Source organism: Apodemus sylvaticus, chromosome 2, assembly GCF_947179515.1.
Source record: "Apodemus sylvaticus chromosome 2, mApoSyl1.1, whole genome shotgun sequence".
Taxonomy (NCBI): domain Eukaryota; kingdom Metazoa; phylum Chordata; class Mammalia; order Rodentia; family Muridae; genus Apodemus; species Apodemus sylvaticus.
Window position 1 is genome coordinate 152,493,918 of NC_067473.1, and position 25,907 is coordinate 152,519,824.

Below are 25,907 nucleotides of genomic sequence, written 5' to 3' on the forward strand. Positions count from 1 at the left end.
AGCAAACAAAAAAGCTTGCATGAATGGTTGTGGTTTTGTTTGGCTTGGTTTCACCGTGGTTCAGCGGGGCTTTAGGTGCTAGGACAGCAATAAGGAACAATGCCAGGGTGGGGTTGGGATGTCAGTGACAGAACACTGAGCTGTGTAAAGCAGGGTGTTCAGTCTCCAGCACCGCGGAAAGAGAGCCAAAGAGAATACCAGACCAGAGTCTGGCTCTGAACACGAGAGCAAATAAATGCTACACATGGAAACCTGGGGAGAAAGAAGTGCTTTTGGGATGGCAGCGACTAGAATCCTCTCAGCTCAGCAGAAAGAAAAGGCAAGAAGACATTTTCCTCTTGCTTTTCTTCTTCCTTCAGGGCAAGGTTGCACACATAGCCTGCACTGCTAGTTTTAGACTTGCTTTTGTAGGCAGGGGTGACCTTGAACTTCTGATTCTCCCAGTTTCTACCTGCCCTGTGCTGCCACCTTCCCCACACTGAGATTACAGCAACTGTGTTCAGTTTTATGGGGTGTAGGAGATCGAACCCAGGTTTATCCTGCAGGCTGGGCAAGCAATCCAGCAACAGAGTTGTAGCCCCAAACTCCTTGTCTTGCTCTTCAAAGAAAGACAGGTGAGCTAAATCCACAACAAAGCAGATTATTCTTTGGATAATTAGAATTGACCAAATTAGAAGCCTCTGGCTCCTGTAGTAGTAAATTTCCATCATGGTAACTACAAAGATCAGGTGATACCCAAGACCCCCGGCTGTGTCCTGGAGGGCACACCTCTGAGGGCGTGAGGTTGACCTTCCAGGCATCCATACTACAAAGAAGTCAGAATTCCTTTCAAAATTTCATGCAGTTCAGAGCCCCATCTCCCGGCCGCCATGATTGCACAGTGGCCGTCTTTACCTTCCCAGCAGCTCTGTTGCAATGATTTAATGCCCAGCCCTGATCCTTTCCACTTCATTTCCTTCCATCACGAGTCCCACTTCTTAGAAACATAGCTAAAAGCTGTTCTCAGGGGCAGCTTACCTCGGTCCTGGCCCAGCACTAACCTCTGGACAGGGATGATGTTCCAGGGATGATGAGGAAAGGAAATACACGTGGCTATGCCATCTTGGGATTGGAGTAACAGAATTTCCAGCAGTTTGAATCATCCTTTTCTCTCAAAACCATCAGTTGGTTGGAAAGAATCAACAGGTAGTAAATGAATCTAGTATTGATTCATAATCCAGTGCATCACATCATTTTACTGTTCTTGTAGCAACTGACAGGCAGTATGACACAGGAAACTACCCAAGTGTTTGCTATTTAAATGATCACAACTGCAGGCTGGGATTCTCCTGTGCCCAGACACCCGTGCACGGCAACCTATGGACCATGCAAGCTTTCTCTCTTGCCTTGGTTTTTCTCTAATTGGTAGGTGTTTTGTTTGTTTTGTTTGAGACAGGGTTTCTCTGTGTAGCCCTGGCTGTCCTGGAACTCTCTTATAAACTAGGCTGGACTCACATATTGGCTTGCCTCTGCCTTTTGTTTACTTACTCTGTTGACCAATCATTGATGACCCTACCAGTGCCCTCCTTGAATGACTCTAACTGCACTGGCCTAAGCAGGATTCCACCAGGAAATGCTGCTCTGGGCCTTTTGTGTGAGGAACATACATAAACTTCTGCTTTGGTGAATGGATTGGTAGTATTGTTCTATTATGTTTATTTTCATGTGTGTGAGTACTTGCCTGCTGGGATGCGTGTGTGTCGCATGTATGCTCTGTGCTTGAAGAAGCCAGAATAAGGCTTAGGATTTCCTGGAACTAGGGGTTACAGGACATTGTGAGCCCCATGTGGTGCTGGGAATCAAATCTAGGTTCCTAACAAGAGCAGCAAGTGTCCTTAATCACCGAGCCATCTTCTCTAACTCTATCGATATCCTTTTCCCCCCTTCTTTTATTTATTTATTTATTTATTTATTTATTTATTTATTTATTTATTTATTTATTTACAGTTCACCATCCAACTTTTACCTGGAAAGTTTGGTTGTAAAATTAGATTTCAAATGTACACACGGGATGTGTTGGAAAGGGCAAGGGTGAGCAGGCAGTATTTCTCAATATTTGAGTGCTTCCTGGAATGCGCAGAGTTCTGGAGTCCATCACAGACACTTGCGGGGTAAAAAAACAAGGGGAAAAAAATCCAAAATTGATACCCAAAACAGAGATATTTTCAGAGTTCCTAACATTAGTAGCAAGTATAGTGTCTGCAAATTTGTGTTTGCCACAGTTAATTAGAACATTTGATAATTCCATGCCGGGTAGTGGAGGTGTATGCCTATAATCCCAGCACTCTGGGAGGCAGAGGCAGGTGGATTTTTGAGTTCAAGTTCAGCCTGGTCTAAGGAATGAGTTCCAGGACAGCCAGGGCTATAACAGAGAAACCCTGTCTCGAAAAAACAAACAAACAAATAAAAATAAAAAAATAAATGAAACTTGGGGCTGGACAGAGGGCTTATCAGTTAAGAATATTTGCTGCTCTTGGAGAGGACACAGGTTCAATTTTCTGCACCTACATAATAGCTTATAAACATCTAGAACGCCAGTTTCAGTGTGTCCCTCTTTTGGTTCCCTCTTTTGGCCTCTGGGTATCAGGCATGCATATAGTGCAGTCTGTGTAACAGAGCTCTGAACCTTGTCTCTATTGGAACTCCATTTGTAGACCTCCAACTCACAGCAATCCACCTGCCTCTTTCTCCCAAGTGCTAGGATTAAAGGTGCATGCCATCACACCCAACTTAAAATAAATAAATCTAAAAAATTAGAGGGGCTGGACAAATGGTTCCGCAGTCAGGAGCACTGACTACTGGTCCAGAGGACGGTGATTCGATTCCCAGCACTGATGTGGAAGTTTACAACCTTTTGTAACTCCAGCTGCAAGGGACCTGACTCCCTTATGCAGACATGCATGCATGCAAAACACCACTGCCCATAAAATAAAAATAAATAAAAATTTAAAAGAAAAAGAATAAAACAACAACAAAGAAAAATGAATTAGAAATAGGCAGTGGTAGTACACATGCCTTTAATCCCAGCACTCAGAATGCAGAGACAGGCAGATCTCTATAAATTAGAGGGTAGCCAGGTCTACAGAGAGAGTTCCAGGTCCCCCAGGGCTACACAGAGAGCTACCCACACTCACACCATAAAATTATTTTAGTTGCTACTTCATAACTGTAATTTACTATGGTTATAAACTGTGATGGAAAGATCTGATACACAACCCCCGTGAGTGGTCATTTGAGCCCTAGAGGGGTCTTGATCCACTGGCTGAGACTCTCTGCTCCTCAGGGGTCTGACACCTCTGTTTTCTGAAGACCTGTGCACAAAACTCACAGGTCCATGCACAAGTGCATGTGCATATGTAAAAAGTAAATATTTAGAAAAAATGAAATATTATTTCTTGTTATATGATCTAAAGAGAAACTAAAGTATTTATCTAGCATGCACAAGACTGGGTCAAACCCTGTACAGAGAAAATAACAACCTTCTTTATGTCCCATCACAACTGGGCTCTCCTTTGCTTTCTGTTTCAGTGGCGCCGAGACATTGACCAAAACCAATTTGGGAAGGAAATGATTTATTTGGCTAAGAGATTACATCAAAGTGAGACAGCAAGGTAGGGACTGGAGCAGGAGCTGAAGTGGGGGCCGCAGAGAAATGCTGCTGTTCACTGCCTTGCTCTCAGGCCTTGCGAAGCTTGCTTTCTTAGACAACCCAGGACAACTGGTCCACCCAGGTTTGGCATTACACGTAGGTGGCTGGGTCTTCCTACATTAATCATTGGTGAAGCAAATGGCCCCAGGGAGGCATAATGTCCAACTGCTTTCATCTCAGCTTTTGACAGAGGCAGAGGCAAGAGGATCTCTGTCAGTTCAAGGCCAGCCTGGTGTATGTAGCGTTTCAAGGCCAGGCAGGGTTTCATAGAGAGACCTTGTCTTAAGAAACAAACAAACAGTCGGGCGGTGGGCGGCGGTGGTGCACGCCTGTAATCCCAGCACTCTGGGAGGCAAAGGCAGGCAGATTTCTGAGTTCGAGGCCAGCCTGGTCTACAGAGTGAGTTCCAGGACAGCCAGGATTACACAGAGAAACCCTGTCTCAAAAAAAAAAAAAAAAAAAAAAAAAAAAAAAAAAAAAAACCAAATCCAAAAAACCAAAAAACCAAAACCAAAAAAAAAAAAAAAAAAAAAAAAAAGAAACAAACAAACAAACAAAAACCAGTATGGTGGAAGAAATCCCTCAATTGAGGTTGCCCCTTTCCAGGTGATTATAATTTGTGTCAGGCTGACAAAAAGTAGCACAAATTGTGGAGGTAAATAAATTGGGAGTGAATAATGGTAATATGTAATTCTTCTTCTTCTTCCTCTGTTTCTCTGTCTCCGTCTCTGTCTCTCTCTCTCTCTTGACAGGGACTCAGGCAGCTAAGGATGGTCTTGAACTTAATATATTTTTGGTTGTGAGCCTAGCTTTTAATGGCTGAGCCTTCTCTCCAGCCCAGAAGTAATTATATGGAAAAGGTGACTTTGAGTTTTTGGTCATTTGATCCTTCACCAGCACCAGGTTTTAAGAGATGCTAGCACATTCGGTGGTAGTGGGGAGGGGGCCATTCACAAATGCTATGCAAGCACTCTGCTGGACTGAGCTAGAATCCCAGGGCTTTTAGACCTGCATCAGCGTGCTTGTTTATTACTCTATTGTCCATTTTTTCTATTACATAATACTTTAAGTTACCTATGCTAATCTTAAAATTGTTTTTAGATTACTGGTGTTGAATTCAGTGAAACCACACCTGTGGGATGGTTGTTTTGTTTTGTTTTTTAATAGAATCTATGTAGCCAGTGCTAAGCTTGAATTCCTGATCCTCCAGTCTCTAACTCCCAAGTACTGTGAATACAGGCATGTGCCAACATGCCTGGTTTAAGTTTTAGTTTGCTTCTTGGATTTGTTTGTTTGCTTGCTTTTGTTTTGATTGAGACAGGACACCACTATGTAGGTTTGCCTGGCCTGGAACATGCTAAGTAAACAGAATATTCTACCTAAATGTATTTTCCAGTTTTGAATGAAATGCTTCAGTAACAACTTGAGCCTGGCTAGGGAGTTTCAGGCCAAATATACATGAACCTGGATACTTTCTCATCCAAAATAATGTGACTTTTAAACTGGCCTTGAAATCATAAGTTCTGCCTGTCTCTGTTCCTGAATGATGAGATTAAAGGCATGTACCACCACATTCATCTGTTTGTTTGTTTCTTTGTTTGTTTGTTTTGAGACAGGGTTTCTCTGTGAAGCCCTGGCTGTCCTGGAACTACTAGCTCTATAGACCAGGCTGGCCTAGAACTCAGAGATCGGCTTGCCTCTGCCTCCCCAGTGCTAGGGGATTTTCTTATTTCTATTTTGTGTGTGTATATGTTCACATAAGAGAATGAATGTGCTTGGAGGTGTGTGTAGAAACTGACATTGTGTCTGGCTTTAATGTGGGTGTTGGGCATCAAACGCAAGTCCCCATATTTGAGTAGCAAACACTTTCTGGGTAGAGTCCTCAATCCAGCCTATGTTCTGAAGCTCTGAATAGTCAGGTGGATTTCCCACCAGTTCAGACTCATGTCTGGGACTGGAGAGATGGCTTAGTGGTTAAGATCTCTTCCTGCTCTTCCAAGAGCGCTACTGGAGCAGTGTTTCTCAACCTGTGGGTCTCAACCTCTTTGTGTTGGGTTGTTGAAAGAACCTTTTACAAGGGTTCACTAACAACACAGATTTTGGCTGTCTGTCACCACAACATGAGGAACTATATTAAAGGGCTGCAGCATTAGGAAGGCTGAGAACCACTGAATTAGACAGGCATCTTGAGCCGGGCGTGGTAGAACACGCCTGTAATCCCAGCACTTGGGAGTTTGAGGCCAGTCTGGTCTACAGAGTGAGTCCCAGAATAGCCAGAACCACACAGAGAAACCCTGTCTCAAAAAACCATAAAAAACAAAAACAAAAACAAAGGCAGGTGTCTCAGCATGTAGGAGGGCTTGCTGTGCCACAGAGGACTCAATTTCAGTCCCTAGCACCCACATATAACAGCATGGCTCCACAGACACTGGCACACATGTGGCAGACACTTTTTACAAACATGTATATTATGTATATATGGATATGTGATATGTACACATAGATAAAAAGAACATTCCCTCGAACACCAATCTTCTGAACTCATCTCTAGAAAGAACAATTAGAGTTACTCCTCTTTCCTTTTGGTTTTTGTTTGCTTGCTTTGTTGCTTTTGTTTTTTTAGATAGATTCTCACTTTGTAACCCAAACTATCCTGGAATTTGAAATCCCCCTGCCTTAACCTAGATTACGGGCATACTGCTGTAATGTTTATGCTGTTATGGAATGCTTTTCCACTTTATGCTGTGATGGAGACTGAATTTAGGGCTGTGTTCATGTTAAGTAAGCATTCTACTAATTGAACTAGATAGAGCCCCAATACAGGACTAGATTATTATGTCATTTATAACTTTAGGCCCACAAATACCACAGAGACCATAGTGTATTCAGTTATTTACACTACACTACCGGTTCTACTATGTTATCATTTCAATCAGAAACTTTTCAAGGCCTGAGAAAATATACACTTTCTACCCCAAATGTGCATTTCAGTCTTGAAAGAAAACATATCAGGAAAACCTGGGCCTGGCTAAGGCGTTTGAGGCCAAAATATATACGACCCTGGACACTTTTTCAACCAAAGTAATGTGACCTTTCAACTGAGTAGGGATGATCTGAAGCCAAAGGAATGACACAAGGAGCTAAAATAATTAAAAGGAAAGTTGGAGAAATTAAGAATCACAGCTCCTTTGAGAAGAGATTAAGGGGAGAACTCATTAAGATTCACCAGCTTCTGAATGGCGCTGGGAATTGAGATGCTGCAAAGCTGTTTGACCCGGTGTCAAGAAGAAGAAGAGATGTTACAATGAGATGGGTTGGGAGACTCCAGGAATTCAGAAAGGAATTTTGGAGCAGGGAGAAGCACCAACAGGAACTAAGTAACCCAGGGCGGTCGAGGCTGGCTTTCAGATGCAGCTGTGGATGAGAGAATGTAGCAGGCGACAAACTCTGACAAGGATTCTCTTCTATTCTTCTCTGGGGCTGAGTGTGGGGTGCAGGGCTTCATGCTTGCACCAAAGCCTTTCCGATGAGGATTTCAGTCTTGAATCAAGGAGGGGCACATGGAAGAAATGGTGTCCTCAACATCCTTTTGTATCCCATCTGTTCAGTACGAAGTTCAGCAGCCTCTAAAATAATCTCTCATCCTGTGTGGTATTAGAGCCACGTGGGGCAGTGGAGGAGCCCTTGACTCCACCCCTAGCAGCATCTAAGCAAAAGAAACTACTATTGCCTGTCAGGTGTGGCCCAGTCGGGGACAGGCACAGTGGTGCACACGTTTACAGCAGCACTCTGGTGGCAGAGGCAGGCAGATCTCTGAGTTTGGAGCTAGCCTAGTGTACAGAATAAGGTCCAGAACAGCCAGCACTACACAGAGAAACCCTGTCTTGGAAAAAACAAAAGCATAAAAGAGAGACCATGTTAGAAAGAAAAAGTCAGTTTGAGGTCAGCCTGGTCTACAGAGTGAGTTCCAGGAGAGCCAGGGCTATATAGAGAAACTCTGTCTCAAAAAAAACAAAAAATCCCAAAAAAACAAGAAACAGCAACAACAACAACAATAACAAAAAAAGAAAAAGAAAAAAGAAAAAAAGATAAGAAAGAAAGAAAGAAAGAAAGAAAGAAAGAAAGAAAGAAAGAAGAAAGAAAAAGTCTTGGTGCTGAAGAGAGAATTCAGTGGTTAAGAGTACTGTACTGGTTGTTCTTCCAGAAGACTCCAAGTTCAATAATTCCCATCACCTACATGACCGTCTGTAACTCCAGTTCCATGGCTTCTCATACCTGACACAGACATCCATATAGGTAAAACACCAACGACCATAAAATAAAAATGAATTATATATATATATATATATATATATATATACATATACAGCATATGCATACAAACGCACACATACATACGATATAGCCCACTCTGGCTCACACTGTTGTAACCTGAGGCCAGAATGCAGGAATAACTCCAGTGCACAGCAGGTGCCTGTGTATGAAAGACAGCAAGAACCAGGAATCTTCCTCCTGGTCAGGAGGACTTTTTGTTCTGTTTTCTTTGAAGAAGTTTTACCATTTAATGAGCCTATGTGATTTCAGGCAGGCAAGGCTCCTGGGCCTCTCTGCCATCCTAACCTTCTCTTTGCTTTTGCTAAAGAATTTGGCTGTTTATTTGTTTGTGTTTGGAGACCTTTTCTCTGTGTAGCCCTGACTGTCCTGGAACTCACTCTGTAGACCAGGCTGGCCTCGAACTCAGAGATCTGCCTGCCTCTTCCTCCACGTGCTGGGATTAAAGGCGTGCGCCATCACCGGGTGAGTTTAGCTTTCTTGATGGCGGGCTTCGCATGCCGCTTTCCTTCCCCCAGAATGCTGTAGCAGTTTGATTGCACTGAACCGAAGATGGGAACTGCTTGCTCGAGGCAGCATTTACCATATCTGCTCACTGACCCGTGTCCACAGCTTACCGAGGCTGACAGTTAGGCAGAAGCTCTTCAAGTAGGAATCCCTCACACCAACCTTCCCTCATTAACCCGCAGGTATTTGTGTGGTGAGACATGCTACACACCTGTCCCCCTCCACCACCGTCCCCAGCTCCTGGGTACCCCGGGTGTTTACCAATGAGGTCTTCATAGTTCACGCAGCCCTGAAGCTGCCAGCTTTTCCTCAAGCATGGAAGACATGATGACAGCTGAAAGTGAAGCGCACACACATCCAGCCTGCAGACCAAGCACGCAGGAGCACCGCTGTTCTCTTGTTCTCAAGCAGCAGTGCAGGGTTAGCCCCTGGCATCACACTGAGCCTTACAAGTGCCATGGCTCCTCAAAATTAAGAGCCCTCATCTGAATGGGTGTGGGGGCAGATGTGTGTATATTTACTTGTGTGTGTGTGTGTGTGTGTGTGTGTACCACAGCATAAACGTATGGAGGTCAGAGGACAACTTGCAAGAGTTTGCTCTCCTTTCACCACGTGGGCTCTGAGGACAGAACTCGGGTTGTCAGGCTAGGTGGTAAGCGCTTTTACCTGCTGAGTTCCACATCTGGCTCGCTCCACTTTACCTTTAATTAATTTGTTGTTATTGTTATTTTTACGTGTATTTATTGTGTCTTTGAGGGTGTGAGTGACACGGTATGGAGGGATGGATGTTGGAGGCAAAGTTCTCTCCTTTTACCGGCATCTTCTGGGAATCAGATTCAGGGTAACAGGTGGCAAGGACTTGAGGCGTCAGACAGCCCTGCCACCTTACTCTTTGGAGTGAGAATCTCGCTTGAACTTGGAGCTTGGTGTCTCAAATAGCTCAGCTGTCCGATAGCCCCCAGAGCCTGCTGGTCTCTGCTTCCCCGGTGCTGGGTTGCAGGTGTGTGCCACTGTGGAGCCAGCATTTACCGGGGTGCTAGGGATCCGAGCTCAAGTATTTAAGCTTTCACAGCAAGCCCATTGTGCCCTGGGCCATCTCCTCAGCACACAGTGTAATTTTTTTTTTTTTTTTTTTTTTAAAGACAGGGTTTCTCTGTGTAGTCCTGGCTGTCACAGAACTCACTCTGTAGACCAGGCTGGCCTCGAACTCAGAAATCTGTCTGCCTCTGCCTCCCAAGTGCTGGGATTAAAGGCCTGCACCACCACCACCCGGCCACAGTGTAATTTTTATAGTGACTTTGGCTACTTACCCAAATGACATTTTTGGTTTTGAGAAAGGGTCTCATTATGTGACCCTGGCTGGTTTGGAGCTCACTATGTAGAGATCAGTCTGGTCTAGAACTCAAAGTAATCCACCTGCCTCTGCTTCCCTGGTGCTGACCAGATGCACTTTTCTTTTGATTGTCTTTGGGGCTAGAGATTGAAACACCGGCCTTGCATGTGTTTTTCTCCTAAACTTCCTACTACTTTCAAAATGATTTTTTTTTTTTTTGTCATCTCTAGTCAAGTCAGCTTTAGCTAGGCATCAAGTTGGAGACCAGCCTGGTGTGTAACATTCTGAAGAACTGTCCCAGCAAAAGACCCACATCAAAACTAACCAACCAACCAACCAACCAACCAACAAAAAAACCCTAAATAATACAAAAGTTCAAGACCATGTTTAGTTATATAGAGTTTCTGTCTGCTAAATAAGTAAGTAAGTAAATAAAGGCCCAGGACTCCGTGGATAAAGGTGATTTTTGCCATGCTGGATGACCTGAGTTCAATGTTCTGTCCCTAGGAGAGCCTGACGTCTCTAAAGTATCCTCTGCCTCCATCCACATGTATACACTAAATAATTGTAAAAACAGAAAAACCTAAAAAGGACATACTTGGGGATGGAATATAGATGAGGAAACGGGGTTTAGCTCATTGGTAAGTCTCTTGACTTGCCTAGTTTTGACAAGGCTTTCGGGCTTCCTTTTCTCTTTTATTTTGAGAATAGGATCTCGGGCCATCCAGCTAGACCTGGAATTTACTATATAGCTGGTGGTGATTTTGAACTTCCAATCCTTGTACCTCCACTTCCCAAATGCTGGGATTACAGCAGTATACCACCACTCCCAGCTTCAGAAGGGAAGAAAATGTTCTCCTGAGATGGGTTTCACCTTGTAGCTCTAGTTAGCCTGGAGCTCCTCACCAGGTCAGGCAGGCTGGCTTTGAAAGCAGAGATCCACCAGTTGTGTAACTGGTTCCTTAGAGAGCGAAGCACTGCATCCTGTAGTGAGGTTCCTTAAGCAGGAAGGTAAACAACTCAGAAGAGCTTTAGGAAGTCCCTAAAATTAGCCAGGTTCGCTAGGCCTCTCCCTGATAGAGTGAGCATTAAAGGTTGAGAACTCTTCTCAGCAGATCAAAGCTAAGCTGCAAAGAAGACTCTGAGACCAGATCGACTGTGGGAGAAAAAGAAAGCAGCTGAGCTGTCTGGAAGAGGTTTAGACCAGCTGAGGTACCTAGACCTCTGACCTGTTGAGCTGTGGGCAGGCTGTGCTGTGTGCTCTAGGTTCCGGCTTTGTGACCTGTTAGCTGTGCTAGGGTAGGCTTTGGTCATACAGCTGTCTTTGAGTCATTCTCTTGCAAGTAACCCCCTACCCATATTCCTGTAAGTACTTCCAATAAAACTCACTGGTTCACCAAGTTGGGCTTTGGTGGTGTCCATGCTTCTGTCTGGAGTGGTCACCTTATTTGGGGTTAGTAGACATGTGTATTGCATTTCACCAGGTGAAGTTTTGTCATATACCACTACCCACCTCTGCCTTCTGGGTACTAGAATTAATGGCATGCACAATAAAGGCATGTACCACTGTGGTGCATGCCTTTAATTCTAGTACCCCAGAGGTAGAGACAGGCAAATCCTTGGGTGTTTGAGGCCAGCCTGATCTACAGAGTAAGTTACAGTACAGCCAGTGTTACACAGAAAAATCCTGTCTCCAAAAAACAAAACAAAACAAAAACCAGAAACAAAGACAAACAACAACAATGACAACAAAAACATGCACCACCAACATCACCAAAAAAGGAAAATTGATTATAACATACTTAAGTATAAAAATTGCTGGGCACAGTGGCACATGCCTTTAATCCTGGCACTCAGGAGGCAGAGGCAGGAGGCAGGTGGACCTCTGTGAGTTCAAAGCCAGTTTGGTTTACAGAGCAAGTTCCAGGACAGCTGTGGCTGTTACTCATAGAAACCCTGCCTCACAAAACCATACACACACACACAAAATAAATTAAAAAAATAAAAATAAAAATAAAGGTGGTTATGAGTAAGACTTGTTTTTTGGAGTATTGAGATATTACCTAAGGCCTGGTAGGCAAATGTTGTACTTTAGGCCCAAGTCCTTATGTCCAGGGTTTATTTGCTTTGTTTTGAGATAGTATCTTATGATGTAGCTCTCTAGCTGGCCTGCAGCTCACTATGTAGACCAGGCTAGCCTCAAAGATCTGCCTGCCTCTATCTCTCAAATACTGGGATTAAAGGCATGTGCCCCCATGGCTAGTAACCTTGGATTTTTAATTCCTGGTCTTTAATATTGAATATAAGCATCCAGGTAGCATATGGCAAAATGACACCAGAGCTGGGAGAGATGTGGGAGTTTGCTGAGAAAGGCCTGTGACCTGTCTGGTTGGTAGTGTGTGGGCTCCATGGCTGAGCAGAAAGGCAGTGGAAGGCAGCAGGCAGGTTGTGCGCTCAACCGTGTTCCCTGTCTCGTGGTGCAGGCCATTATGCAGATTGCCATTACACAATCAGTGAGTATCAGGGGATATTTCCTGGAAGATTCTAGTCTGGAAGAAAAGATAACTCCAGTGGCAAGAGTCAGGTAACTGCACGATCAGCTACGGAAAGACACAAGGCTGGTGAAGTCAGTCAGGCAGTGTGCAGTCTCTTGTGTAATTGTACCTGGGGACAGCCCCAGATTAGGGTGTTTCAGCAGTGTTGCATCAAGGAAGTGAGCTCTGAACAGTCCATGCTTAGCAGTCAAGTCGGGAGGAGTCTTTCCTGACTGAATGGCATGATCAAAAGGGGAGCCGCATCCGTCTGTTTGGCAGCAGGAGAGAATTCCTGGTGGGACTGGGTGGAGGTGTCAGTGACAGGAAAAACTAACAAGGTGGTGAAAGCCAGCGTTTGGCAGGTCTTCAATAAGCATCTACCAGAGTTGGATCTTCAGTGATCAAAAGATCTTCATTGATTTTTGCTTCTCGGTACTGTGCATATGTGCGGTGTGTGTATAAAATGTATTACCATGAGCACATGCTACAACTTGTGGGTGGAGGAGGTCAGAAGACAAGGTTTTCACAGTCAGTTTTCTCCGTCTGTTTTTTCTTTTTAACTTCATTGTATTATGTCTGTGTACCACTTGCATGAACTGGGTCTCCTGTTAGTGGAGGTACAGGCTGTGAGCTGCATGTGGGTGCTGGGAAGCAAGCCTCGGCCTTCTAGGAGAGTAGCCATTGTTCTTAAGCCATGAACTCTCTCTCCTTTCTTTTTTAATTTTTGAGACAAGGTCACATGAAGAGCAGGTTAGCCAGGCACTGCACAGAGATCTTAGTCTGTTTCCTGAGTGCTGGGGTTAAAGTCATGGATCACCGCAGCTGTCCTCCAACTCACTTTTTAAGGCAAGGTCTCTTACAGTTTCTGGTTAGTTCTGCAGGGTAGCTGGCCCAGGAGTGCCTGGGAATTCTCAGTCTCCTCTCCTCTCACCAGGATGACGGAATTAAGGATCCAGAGCATCACTTCGGTGTTTTCGGTGTTTTCTTTCTTTCTTTTTTGTTCTGGTATCAAACTCGGGATGCCTGGTTTGCACAGCAGCCGCATTGATCCACTAAGCCACCTCACCTTGTCTCATCATTGTATGATTAGCAAGTGAATAAATAATGCATCTGAGTTAAATGTAATCCTAAAAGTTTTCGCAGTGTTACAGACTGAACAGAGCTAGGCAAGACTTCCGCTACAAAGCTACACCTTGGCCTGGCTGTGGTGGCACAGCCTTTAATCCCAGTACTTGGGAAACAGATAGGCTGATTTCTATGAGTTCCAGCCAGTCTCTTCTACAGAGCAAGTTCCAGGACAGCCAGTGCTATTCAGTGAAACATGTCTTACAAGTCCAAAATAAAAACAAAAACTACACCCTGTAGCCTTCAAATTAAATTTTTATTTATTTACTTTACATGCTAATCACTGCCTACCTTCTTAAATTTATACTATTATTATTTTTATTATTTTATTATTTGTTGGTATTCAGACCTGGGACAAGCAACCGAGTTGCATTTTTTTTTAAATTTTTATTTGTTATATTTAAGTACACTGTAGCTGTCTTCAGACACCTCAGAAGAGGGTATCAGATCTCATTATAGATGGTTGTGAGCTACTATGTGGTTGCTGGGATTTGAACCCAGGATCTTCAAAAGAGCAGTTAGTGCTCTTAACTGCTGAGCCATCTCTCTAGAGACAACATGCAGTTGCATATTTAACATACCAAAGTGAACCTGGCCTCCAGGTTCTCCCAGCATTTTTCAGTCCCTACCTGGCATATCAGACCCTGTGCCCTGAACTTTCCAGATCAGGGACTGGGTTTTCCCTTCCCTAGAATCTCCTCCCTATATAATGCAGACATTTTGGTCTTTCCTCACCTTCTCTCTCCCTCTCTGCATTTTCCCACTCCCCTCGATCTCCCCGAATGGTAACTTCCCTAGCCTCATGACTTGGGCCAGTGAAACCACCAGATACCCAATAAACCTGCCCTTGTATACTCTAACCTAGCTTGAACTGGCTCATTTCACCAATGGATAAGTGGAGAATATTATTATTTTTCAGCCAGGGTCTCACTATGAGAACCTCATTTTGTAGATCATGCTGGCCTAGAATTTACAGAGATCTGTTGCTTCCCAAATGCTTGGATTAGATGAGTGCGTTACCATGCCTGCCCCGATTTAAAAAAACTGTGTGTGTTTGTGTGTGTGTGTACACGTGCACCACATGCATATAGAAGACCTGGAAATGGAGTTTTAGGTGGTTGTGAGCCATTATGTGGGTGCTGGGAACCCTGAACCCAGGTCTTCTCCAATAGTAGTAAGCACTCTTTTATTCATTTTTTGACAGGGTTCTGGCAGCCCTCAAATTTGCTCTGTAGACCAGGCTGGCTCCAAATTCACAGAGATCCACCTGTCTCTACATCCCTAGTGTTGTGCTGGGATTAAAGTTGTACGTCATTATGCCCAGCTAACACACACACTCTCTCTCTTTCTCACACATACACTCTCTCTTCCCTCTTCCTCCCTCCCTCTCCCTCCCCTCCCCCCCAACACTCTTGGTTGCAGTAAGCACTCTTACCTGCCAAGGCATCTCTCCAGGTCCTTTGTTTGGGGATTGGGTCTCATTTGTTTCAGTTTGTCTAACATTGATTGCCAATTCTGTGACTTTGCCCTCTGAGTAATGGAAATATAGGTGTATGCCATGATACTAAACATGAATTTAAAATACAAAGAAAATTTAAAATGAAAATTCTTTACAAAGAATTTAAAATGAAAGCTGCTGGTTGTGGTGGCACACCCTAGTAGGTTTTGTTGACAGAAGCAGTAGCAAGAGGATCACGAGTGAGTTCAAGGCTAGCTTGGGCTCCACTTTTTTAGCAGGGTATGGTGGTACACACCTTAATCTCAAGACTCAGGAGATGGAGGCAGGCAGATCTGTGAGTTTAAGGCCAGCCTGGTCTACAGAGTGTGTTCCAGGATAGCCAGGGCTACATAGAGAAACCCTGTCTTGAAAAAAAAAAAAAACACACACACACACACACACACACAGTAAAATGGTTGGGTGTGGACTTGTTAAACCACCACAGACAGAAGACCTGGGTTAGACTCCCAGCACTCACTGATAACTCAAACCATCTGCAACTCAAGTTCTAGGGAAACCAAAGCTCTCTTCTGATCTTACCTGGCTTCTGCTCTCACGTGGTGGTGCACATACATACATATACTCACACATTCCCACACACCAACAAACGTAAATATGCTTATTCTTGATTTGTTTCTTTTATGGGTAGGAGTGCTTTGCATGTACGTAAGTGCACTATGTTCATGGCTGCAATCCACAGAGGTGAGAAAACCAGTTGCTTCCCTGGGACTGGAGTTGTAGAGAAATGTAAACCACCATGTAGGTGCTGAGAACTGAACTCAGGTCCCCTGAAAGAGCAGTTCTATTTTTCTTTCTCCCCCCCCCCCCCCCACTCCACACCTCCCAAGACTCCGTTTCTTTGTGTAACCCTGGCTGTCCAGGAACTCACTCAGTAGTTCAGGCTGACCTTGAACTCAGAAATCCGCCTGCCTCTGCCTCCCAAGTGGGAACTCACTCAGTAGTTCAGGCTGACCTTGAACTCAGAAATCCGCCTGCCTCTGCCTCCCAAGTGCTGGGATCAAAGGCGTGTGATACCACTGCCCAGCCAGAAGAGTAGTTCTTAACCAAGGAGCCATGTCTCCAGGCCCCGTTTTATGTAAAATAGGCCATCTGACCAGGCATGGCTGTGCACACCTTTAATCCCAGCACCCAGGAGACTGAGGAAGGTTGATCTTCAGAGTTTGAGGCCAGCTTGATCTTCAATAGTGAGTGTAAAGACTGCTGGGAAAACATAGTGAGACTCTGCTGGCTAGGGAGGGCGGTATGCAGTGGTGTAGAAAGAGATGGTTTGTTTCTTAGGAGCACTAACTACTTGTCCAGAGGACCCAGGTTTGATTCCCTATACCTACACAGTGGATCAGAGCCATCTATAACTCCAGTTCCAGGAACCCAACACCTTTTCCTGGCTTCCAGAAAAAACCAAGCACACAGGGCACACAGAAGTATATAGTAAACACCCATATACATAGAATAACTTAAAAATTAGGCTGGGTATGGTGGCCCATGCCTTTAATTTAGCACTTGACAGGTATAAGAGTCTCACTGTTTAGGACAGGATATAGTCTTTGATTCATATAGCTCAGTCTAACCTCATACTTGTGGTCCTCCTCTGGTTCATTCTCCTGAGCGCTGAGATCACATGCATTCGTCCACCATACCATAGCAGGCCTATGGAAGTCAGAGACAGCTTGCTGAAGTCAGTTCTCTACTGCAAAATGGAACTCTGGTCATCAGGCCTGGTTACAAGCATCTTTACCCTCTCAGACATCTTGTGCCCCTATTTTGTTTTTGAAACAGAATCTTAGGGCTGGAGAGATGGCTTAGCAGTTAAGAGCACTGGCTGCTCTTCCAGAGGTCCTGAGTTCAAGTCCCAGAAATCACATGGTGGCTTACAACCATTAAAGGGATCTGATGCCCTCCCTGCTGTGGCTGAAGACATTGACAGTGTACTTACATAAAATAAATAAATCTGAAAGAAAAGGAAACAGAATCTCATGTAGTCCAAGCTAGCCTTTATCTGGTTTTGTGTAGTAGAGGCTAGACTTAAACCTGTGATTCTTGGGCCTCTACCTCCCAAGAGCTTTTGCTTTCTACGTGTGTGGGTATGTGTGTATGACAGGACACCCATAGGGTGGCTGGCTCTCTTTCTACCATGTGGGTTCAGGGGCTCAAACTCAGATTGTCAGGCTTAATTTCCCCTTTAATGGAAAATATCCAGGGAGAAGAGGTTATGTAAATAAAAGCTGTAATGAGAATAAAAGGATTATTTCAGGGCTGGAGAGATGGCTCATTGGTTAAGAGAACTGACTGCTCTTTGAAGGTCCTGAGTTTTGCCTGCCTCTGCCTCCCCAATGCTGGGATTAAAGGCGTGGGTCACCACCGCCAGGCTTTCAGGACTTTTGGCAGCGTGAGGATGAGCAGAAGAAGCGGTTACAATGGCATGTAAGGGGTATAACGAGCACTCAATGTCAGTGACTAAGGAGAAGCCAAATCTCGCTTATCTTTCTGCTTCCTGGGTATTGTGCTAATTATTATTAGGCTACCTGGTAATGGCAACTGAGATGCCAGCTAAGGTTAGCTAATGATAAAAGATAATGATAAAGACAGAAGTGATAGCGGGGAGACCAGGGAGGAAGGATGGGTCAGAACATAATGGCTTTAACATAGTGTTAAGAAAAGCCACAGCACCCAGAGACTGGCATCTGTAATCCCAGCACCCCGGAAGTGCGGGAAGAACTGGTTCAAGGTGTACAGAGAGCTGGTTGCTCACTAGTCTGGGCTCCATGCAACCCTTTCCAAAGAAAAAGGCATTGACACCTGAAGAGCACAGCAGCCAAGCATGGAGGCTCCACATCAGACGTACAGCCTTGAGTTTGAGGCTAGCCTGGGCTATAGAATGAAACCTGGTCTCAAAAAAGTTCCACAGAACATTCCGGGACATCAGGAGATCTGGCGAATTGCACAGAGCCCCCCTGTGTCTTCCATTCATGAGGTATCTACAGAGTAGCTGAGTTTTGAAAACATTAAAAACCAAACTAAAAATCAGGGATAGATAGCTTTTAGGGGTAGCTACCTCTCACCTACAGGACTGGGTGGGGGAAGTGAAGTATCTTAAGATTAGTTTGCTCACAAAAGGCACACTTGGATATAACTTTAGAATCTTTAAGTGCTGCCTTACTTACAAAGACATAAGAGGTTAGTTACTAAAGTGATCAGATTAGGTGAGGGAGGAGGAACTAGCAAGGCCTCCCACTTATACATCGATCTCACAAACTCTAAATAGCCGAATTTGAGTGCACGTCGGGGTGGTGTTTCTGGCGAAGTGGACCAAAGATCCAGCCAGGACTCCGAGGCTCGAGTCGAGCCGCTCAAGCGCAATGACCAATACAAAACAGTCGACACTACAAAGTAGTTCTTCCAAACTTCTGGGCTGTTTTGGAGGTGATTTTCCCCTTCCCGGTTTAGTAGAATTCCAGCGTCCTAAATAGCAGTTAACATTTCTAAAGCCTCGGCACCTTCTTCTCGGAGCGTAGTCCCTTAGCCCGGGCAGGTCTCCACCCCCACCCGGACACACGTCCCCGAGGCTCTTGGCTCTTCCCCCATCCCCCAGCCTCCTAGCCACATTGTGAGCACTCGCGCCCGCAGCCGCGCTCCGGCGAGGGCAGTCAGAGGGCTCAAAGCCAGTCTCCTCCAGGGCGGCTGCACGTGTCCGTTCCCTGGGGTGGGGGAAATTGCTCTTCCCGCTAGGCTGCTGATTGGTGCCTCCCCCCTACTCCACCCTTCCCGCCACACTCTACCCTCCATCCCACTGGGTTCCAGCCTAACCAGCCCCACCACCTTCTTCCCCAGAAGTGCGGCACTTTAGCGCTCCCTCAAGTGCCGTTCTCAGATGGAATAATAATAATAATAGTAGTAGTAGTAAAAAAGGCGCTAAAGAACAGGTGGAAAGCGCCTCGTCTCCCCGGGCCTCGGGTTTCCAGCGTGGACGTCCCACTCGCTCGCCCGCACCACCCTCCACAGCAGTAATAACTGAAATCCCACACGTGCGCACTCCTGGAGCTAGTCCCCGGCGAGAGCACCACCCCGCGGGCCCTTTAAAAGGACTCGACCACTGAGGCCACGTGGGGGTGGGAGAGACCCTTATTGTCTTCCGTCACCAAAGTCGCCCAACTCCCCGGCCCCAAACACCTGCACCGCGGAGCGCGGCTCCCACCGGCCCGCGGGCTGTGCGCGGCCCCCTCCGCGTCACGCGCGGCCCCTCCCCGGGCGCGGCCCGCCCGCTCCCCCTCCCCCTCCCTCAGTGCAGCTGTCCGCGCAGGGGTGGGGGCGGGGTTGTTGTTGTGGTGCGCGCCGGCCCCGCCCCCTCCTCGTGGGCGGCCCCTCCCCCAGGCTTCTGCCGGGCCCCCTCCCCACCCCCAGCCCCATCTGTTTTCCTCAGCGCTGAGTGGATTATATTGTATGGGATTGGGGGCGGCCGCACGGCCGCGGCGGGACGGGGTGAGCGCGCGGCCCCCGCCGGCTGCCGGAGCAGCGGCCGCTTCAGCGACTCGGCCCGCCGCCCCCCGCCCGGCGCGCCTCAGCTTGAGCTCACGCCGAGCGGCGGGAGCCGCCGCGCGCTGAGAGGCGCTGCCCGCGGCCGGAGTCCGAGCGAGTCAGCGAGCGAGCGCGGCGGGGAGATGTGCCCGGAGGAAGGCAGCGCGGCCGGGCTGGGCGAGCTCCGCTCCTGGTGGGAAGTCCCGGCCATCGCACACTTCTGCTCGCTCTTTCGCACGGCGTTCCGCCTGCCCGACTTCGAGATCGAGGTGAGCAGAGCGGACGCTGCGTCCTTTCTCCGCGCTTCTCTGCGGGGAGTCGCGGGCCGCCGACTTGGCGCGGAGTGCGGGCGGCGAGGGGCTCGGCGGCGGGCACGAGGTTGGCCCCCGGCACGGGCTCCCCGTGGCCCCGCGCGCTCTCGCAGGCGGGGGTCGAGCCTGCTTTTGTCGGCGCGGGACCCGGGGGCTCTCCCGGGACTTCTCGGCCGGCCTGAGGGCGAGAGTGCGCGCGCGCTCCCCTCCGGAGCCTCGGAGGCGGCGAGCAGCTGCTCAGGCGGGGACCGGGACGGGATGCGGGCCCTCGCGCCGGGGGCCACAGCGGCGGGGCGGGAGCGGCTTTGGGCAGGGGCGGCGTTGCTCCGGAGACTCTCGCCCCGGTCGCACTTGGCGGACTTGCGGAGGCCCGTAACTCCCGGGCGCTTCGAGTCAACTTCGAGCGGGCGCAGATGGGGCCTGGACTTGGGGTGGGACCGCCCGTCGCTCACCGTCGCTCGGGACGCCGTGGTGTGGAGGGAAAGTTTGGGGTTCCCCCTTTTAAAAACAGCAGCTCCTCTTCTAAGGAACGTTCAGCCTTCCGTATTCCGGGAGCTCTCCGAGTCGATTTCGCCACCATTATTCCCCCGGGCGAGCGAGGAGGAAAGGAATGGCTTTCTGGCCAGGCCGAAGGTGCTTTCAAGACCCGAGGCTTTGTGATAACTGCACTAAAATCGGAGGGTCCTAATGACAAGAACGGCGGCGGGAGTGTGGGAAACGGGATGTATAAGATGGTCCAAAGTAGCATCCTGTCTTATTTTTGGAAGGAGGTGTGAAATACATGATTGGTTGGCAGGTTGGGTTGCTTTTTTTTTCCTTATGTGTGGTGACTTAATCACCTTTTTTTCCCCCTTGGGACAAAGGTACATGGAATTGTTGTTGGTCAGTTACTGTTTTCAGTTTTGTGGATGCCTTTGCACTTGAAATAATCAAAATTAAAATAATTTATTTGGGAAGTCTGACCGTTGTGGTTGCCTTTTCACCCCCCACCCCCCGACTCTTGATTTTAATTTGTTGATTCCTGAGATCTTTGCTCGCCTTTATTTTTAAGTCCGTTGTGTTTACAGAAATATCACTCGTTTCTGTGAATGAAGCGTGGGAACTTTTGTTGTAAAGCTAACGAAATCGGAAATCTAAAATGATCACAAGGGGTGGGGTTAGGGGAGTGAAGAGGAATGTGACCTGAAATTGGGGCCATTCGATGGCTTTTGGAGCGACTTTAAAACAAAGTGAAAAAAATTGGTAGGATTTTCCAGGTCGTGGGCTTCTCCAGGTTTTAGGAAATGTAACTTGGCAACTTCACGCAACTCAAAACGTTTATTTACAAAGTTTGTACATGAATGTAACGACCATTTTTGTGATGAAATTTTGTAATGAAATCGTACTACAAAGATTAACGATTTGAGAAATCTTAAAGGGGAAGAGATGATGATTAATGATTCTGATGTCCTGTGTTTCCTTTTAGTTAGTTTGAAATCTTGAGTAGTCTAATTAAATCCGGCTGTTCAAAATGGTGGCTGCCGTTGTGTGTGTGTGTGTGTGTGTGTGTGTGTGTGTGTGTGTGTGTGTGTGTGTTGGTGCTTCTGACAATTGCGGTCTTGGGTGCCGATAAACTTGTCTCAACCCATTTTCTTTCAAGAGGAAGTAATTTGATGTGCGGATTACAAATTGAGTGCATTTGAAACCGCTACTGTTGGAAAAAATGTCACTTTCCCAAGTCCTTGTATTCCCATTTTGTTGATTAAAAGATAGAGGGAACGCATTTTGTCTTAATTATACTCAACATATTTAAAGTTAACCTCTAATTTCTATCCTTAAGTAGTAAACTTCAGGTTCTCAGAGTTGGCATAATTCCTCTAGGAGATTTAAGCTGTTATTGTCCTTTACACGGTGAATAATCAGGTCTACTTGACATGGTCTCTTTTAATTCTAGTTGTTAAGAAAAAATTATGCTGTGTGAGTGTGCATGTGTCAGGGAGTGCTTGTGGAGGTCAGGACAATTTGAGGGAATTGGTTCTAGAGTTCAGTGGGGAGAGCCCCAGGAATCAAACTTGGGTGGTCAGGCTTGGCACCAGTTTTCTTCACAGGGAGCCATCTTAACTAAGTGCGTGTTACTTGAAAAAACATTCAACACATTAATATTCTGATCCCTACATGTACATACCTTAAATACTACCAATTTTTTCTCCCTTCCCCAGGGAGATGATCAATAAATGTGTAAAGAATGATAGTGATTTCCTCTCTTGTATTTCCTATATTTTATTTAGGGTTTTGAGTAGTTACTGAAAGATGAAAAATATCTAAAATTCTCATTCTCTAAGAAATTTTACTTTCAACAATTCAGAATTCCCTAGAGATGCCAACGTTAAATTGGTTTTTGTTTTTCCTAGGCGATTTGAAAAAACATCAACTAGTTTATGGGTAGGTCTTAGAGAACAGTGTAAGACCTTGTCTTAAAGTAAAAATATACCAGTACTGCACTGAATGTACCTGGTAGGCACATAGAAAGACCACATAGTACTAATTACACTTGAAAAGCTAGAAATGAGGAATGTAGATTACCAAATAGTCAAAGCTAGACATCATTCCTTTAGGAAGCCAGTTTTCAGTTGTGGAAAGATCTCATTTTACTGTTAACTCCCAGGCTGAATCTTTGGATTTATAGAACATTGACAAAGCAGGAATCCTTAAGGACTTGGTTTTTATCCCAAGCAAAGCAATCTCTCAGCTAGGTGAAAGGTTCTAGGGTTCTTGTTGCTATTCTGTAAGAGGTCAAGACCTCCCACTCACAGGTCCCTAAAGTGGTGATTTTTTTTTTGTATGTAAAAATATTTTTGTGCTCTATTAATTAACCTTAAACTGATCATTCTTCAGAAGAGTTAACATCCTTGACTTCATGGCATATGTGGTGCAGGGGATTGACTTTTTTGTTCATACATGCTAGGCAGGCATTGCATCCCTGAACAGCCTTTCCAGTCTTTCCCTTTTTCTTTTGCCTTTTCCTTTTTCTTCCAGACTACTTCTACTAGACAGGGTCTCATTATGTAGCTGGCCTGGAACGAACTATGTAGACCAGGCTGGCCTCCAACTCAACGGAGATCCGTCTCCCAAGTGCTGGGATCAAAGGCATGTGCCACCATGCATGCCCTGAATTTTTTTTTTTTTTTTTTTTGCCTTTCATTTTAAGATAAGTTTGAACACTCATGTGTTGCTGCCCTTAAATAAGGGTTCTAAAATAATCAGTACAAAAACCTGAGTAAAAATGTTTTCAGTGGTTCCAGATTCTTAGTTTTTTGATAGGGTTGTAGCTTAGGATTGATCACTTGCTAGAATACCCAAAGTTGCCACAGTAGTATATAAAGATTAATTTTTAGCAAAATACAGATAAAATAATTAAAACAACTCAGTCATTGGGCAGCTGGTAACTTAAAGTTGTATCCTGACATTTGAATAAATCTTCAGTTAACATATTTAGAAATTCCTAATTATATTCCTGATGTTTGCCATACATAGGTGTTGCTTTTAATTTTCTGAAGAGGCTAAGGTGTAGTAGGACATTAGTAGATTAAAGACACTGCCTTTAGTAGTTGGTTATCATGAAATACTTACTGTATGTTTTGGGTTTTTGTTTTTTAATGTAATGGGACAACCCAGGGTTTTAACACATGCTAGGAATTGAGGTACAACCCTTCCTCCCTCTCTCCCTTCCTCCTCCCCCCCCCTTTCTTATTCTTACTTTGCAGCTAGGGTTTGTGAATAAGTAACTAAGCAAGCTTTCTATCCTATTTAATCATCCCTAGTCGTTTGATTTACAGGGATGAACCATCTAATTAGCAAAGCAGCTCATACTTGGACCCCTTTGGCCACATTAGCTGATAATAGAATCCAGTTATGTATGATTTAGTTAAAGCCAAATATTTTGTACTTAATATTGTAGTAGATTAAGTTTTACTCTGATTTGAAACAAAGATAATTGACCTCTTTAAAGATTTAGATCTTGCTTCAGGTTGAAGTAAAGCAATGGAAGACGATTTTTCATAACCCTGTAGAGCAGCAGTTCTCAATCTTGGGAGGAGGGGCTGTTGAACAAACCTTTCATAGAGGTTGCCTTGTATCAGAAAATATAGATATTTACATCATGATTCATGACAGCAAAATTTAGGTTATGAAGTAGCAATAAAAATAATTTTATAGTTGGGGTCACCACAATATGAAGACCCGTATGAAAGGGCTGAAGCGTTAGGATGGTTGAGAAGCACTGTTAGAGGTGAGATGGGGCTGGTGTGACACATCAGAGTAGAGGTTTGTAATTGGTTACATGGATTTGGCTAGTTTGTATAGTAGTGGTTTAATCAAAATAACTTACTGTTCTGTGTGTCTTTCTTTGCTGATATCTTCTCCCACCCCTTCAGCATTTCTCCCTGTACCCATGGCTGTCCTGGAACTCAAGAGATCCCATTGCCTCTGCCTCTAGAGTGCTAGGATTAAAGGCTTGTGCTACTACTTAGTGCCGAGAGTCTTGGCTTGTTTAGCTTTAATCTTCCTTGCCTTGTGTCTTCTTGTTTGTGGTTGTGTGTTGAAGTGCCTCACTCTGCAGGATGATGTAGGGCCAGTATATATAGAGCTTTGTATACTACCCTTTGTAGTTCTGATTCTAGCCCTTTCATCAAGAGAATGAGCCATGAATTATACTTAATATAAAAACTTGCTGAAAATTAACCATAGATACTGTTTGTGTATAGGGACAAGTCCTGTCAGGGTGGGTATTAGACTTCAAGTTCTCTTTCTTTTCTTTTTTTTCTTTTTTTGTTTTTGTTTTTTTGTTTTTTTTTTTGAGACAGGGTTTCTCTGTGTAGCCCTGGCTGTCCTGAACTTACTTTGTAGACCAGGCTGGCCTTGAACTCAGAAATCCGCCTGCCTCTGCCTCCCAGAGTGCTGGGATTACAGGCGTGCACTACCACTCCCAGGCATCTGCCCTCTTCTTAGTGGACAGATGATACAGTATGTCACAGGGTCTAAGAACTGAAGTCCAGGGAGGCTTGCAAAGGCATGCTAAGGCATGGCTTCTTCAATTTAAGAGAGGGATAGAGATAGCTTGTCGAGATAGCACTTGAGTAGAATTGAGATAAGTGACCTAAAATGAGATTTAGAGATGAGTTGGGTAGTTGACACCTTTAGTTCCAGCACCCAGGAGTAGAGGCTGGTGGATCTCTTTTGAGTTCAAGGACAACCTGGGCTACATAGTAAGATCTAAGTCAGCCAGGACTATCAAAGACCCTGTCTCAAAAATAGAAACAAAACAATTTTTTAAAAATTACCATTTATTTTTATGTGTATCTATGTTTTGTCTGCATATATAACTGTATCTCGTGCCCTTAAAGGCCAGAAGATGTAGCATCCTCTGAGACTGGAGTTACAGAAGGCTTCAAGCCACCATGTGAGTGCTAGGAATTGAACCTGGATCCTTTGGAAGAGCAGTAAGTGTTCTTAACTACTAAGCTTCTCTTCAGCCCCAACAGAAACAAATGAGATTAAGAAATGATTTAAAATTTGTGGGTTTTCAACATACTAGTGTATTTAATGTAAAACATGTACTGTGTACCTGGGCCTGACCTACAGCTTATAACTGTATCCAATACAGTTCCAATACAGTTGTATACTGTTGGTCTACAGAAGATCCTTTTAAAACTTCCTGCTTTCTAACTTTTGAAGAGTCAGAATCCTCCTTTTCTATAGAGGGACGAGGAGGACAGTGCAGGAGCACATCCATGATGCATTGTGGGCCCTGAAGTGGAGGATGTCCTTTTTAAATGAACTTTGGTAAAGCTCACCTTTCTGTTTTGTCCTCAGCCTTTAAAAAAGAAAGGCTTCCTAGCTTCCTGGCCCCACCACCATTTTTTCCCCCTTTATACCACAGGGAGCTTCAGAGAGTTGGGATCTCCTACAGTTATAGAAGGGTTGGTCTCTTATCTGTAAAGGACACTCCATTTTGATTTGGTATTTGGCTTGCTTTATAGGAACACAGGAAAGTGTAAAATCCAACTTG

At 45.3% G+C, this 25,907-nt stretch overlaps 1 protein-coding gene across 4 annotated transcripts in view; it reads left to right on the forward strand.

The window, feature by feature from the left end:
* The first annotated feature begins 19,433 nt into the window (after positions 1–19,433).
* LOC127679133 (chromatin remodeling regulator CECR2) overlaps positions 19,434–25,907 on the forward strand; it is a 98,656-nt gene continuing 92,182 nt past the window's right edge. For 3 of the 4 annotated variants that reach the window (XM_052174747.1, XM_052174748.1, XM_052174750.1), the window contains exon 1: positions 19,434–19,819. In XM_052174747.1, coding sequence (XP_052030707.1) covers positions 19,694–19,819 — 126 coding nt within the window. In that variant the 5' untranslated portion in view covers positions 19,434–19,693. The remainder of the gene's footprint in view (positions 19,820–25,907) is intronic. The other variant, XM_052174749.1, reaches the window with a different exon arrangement.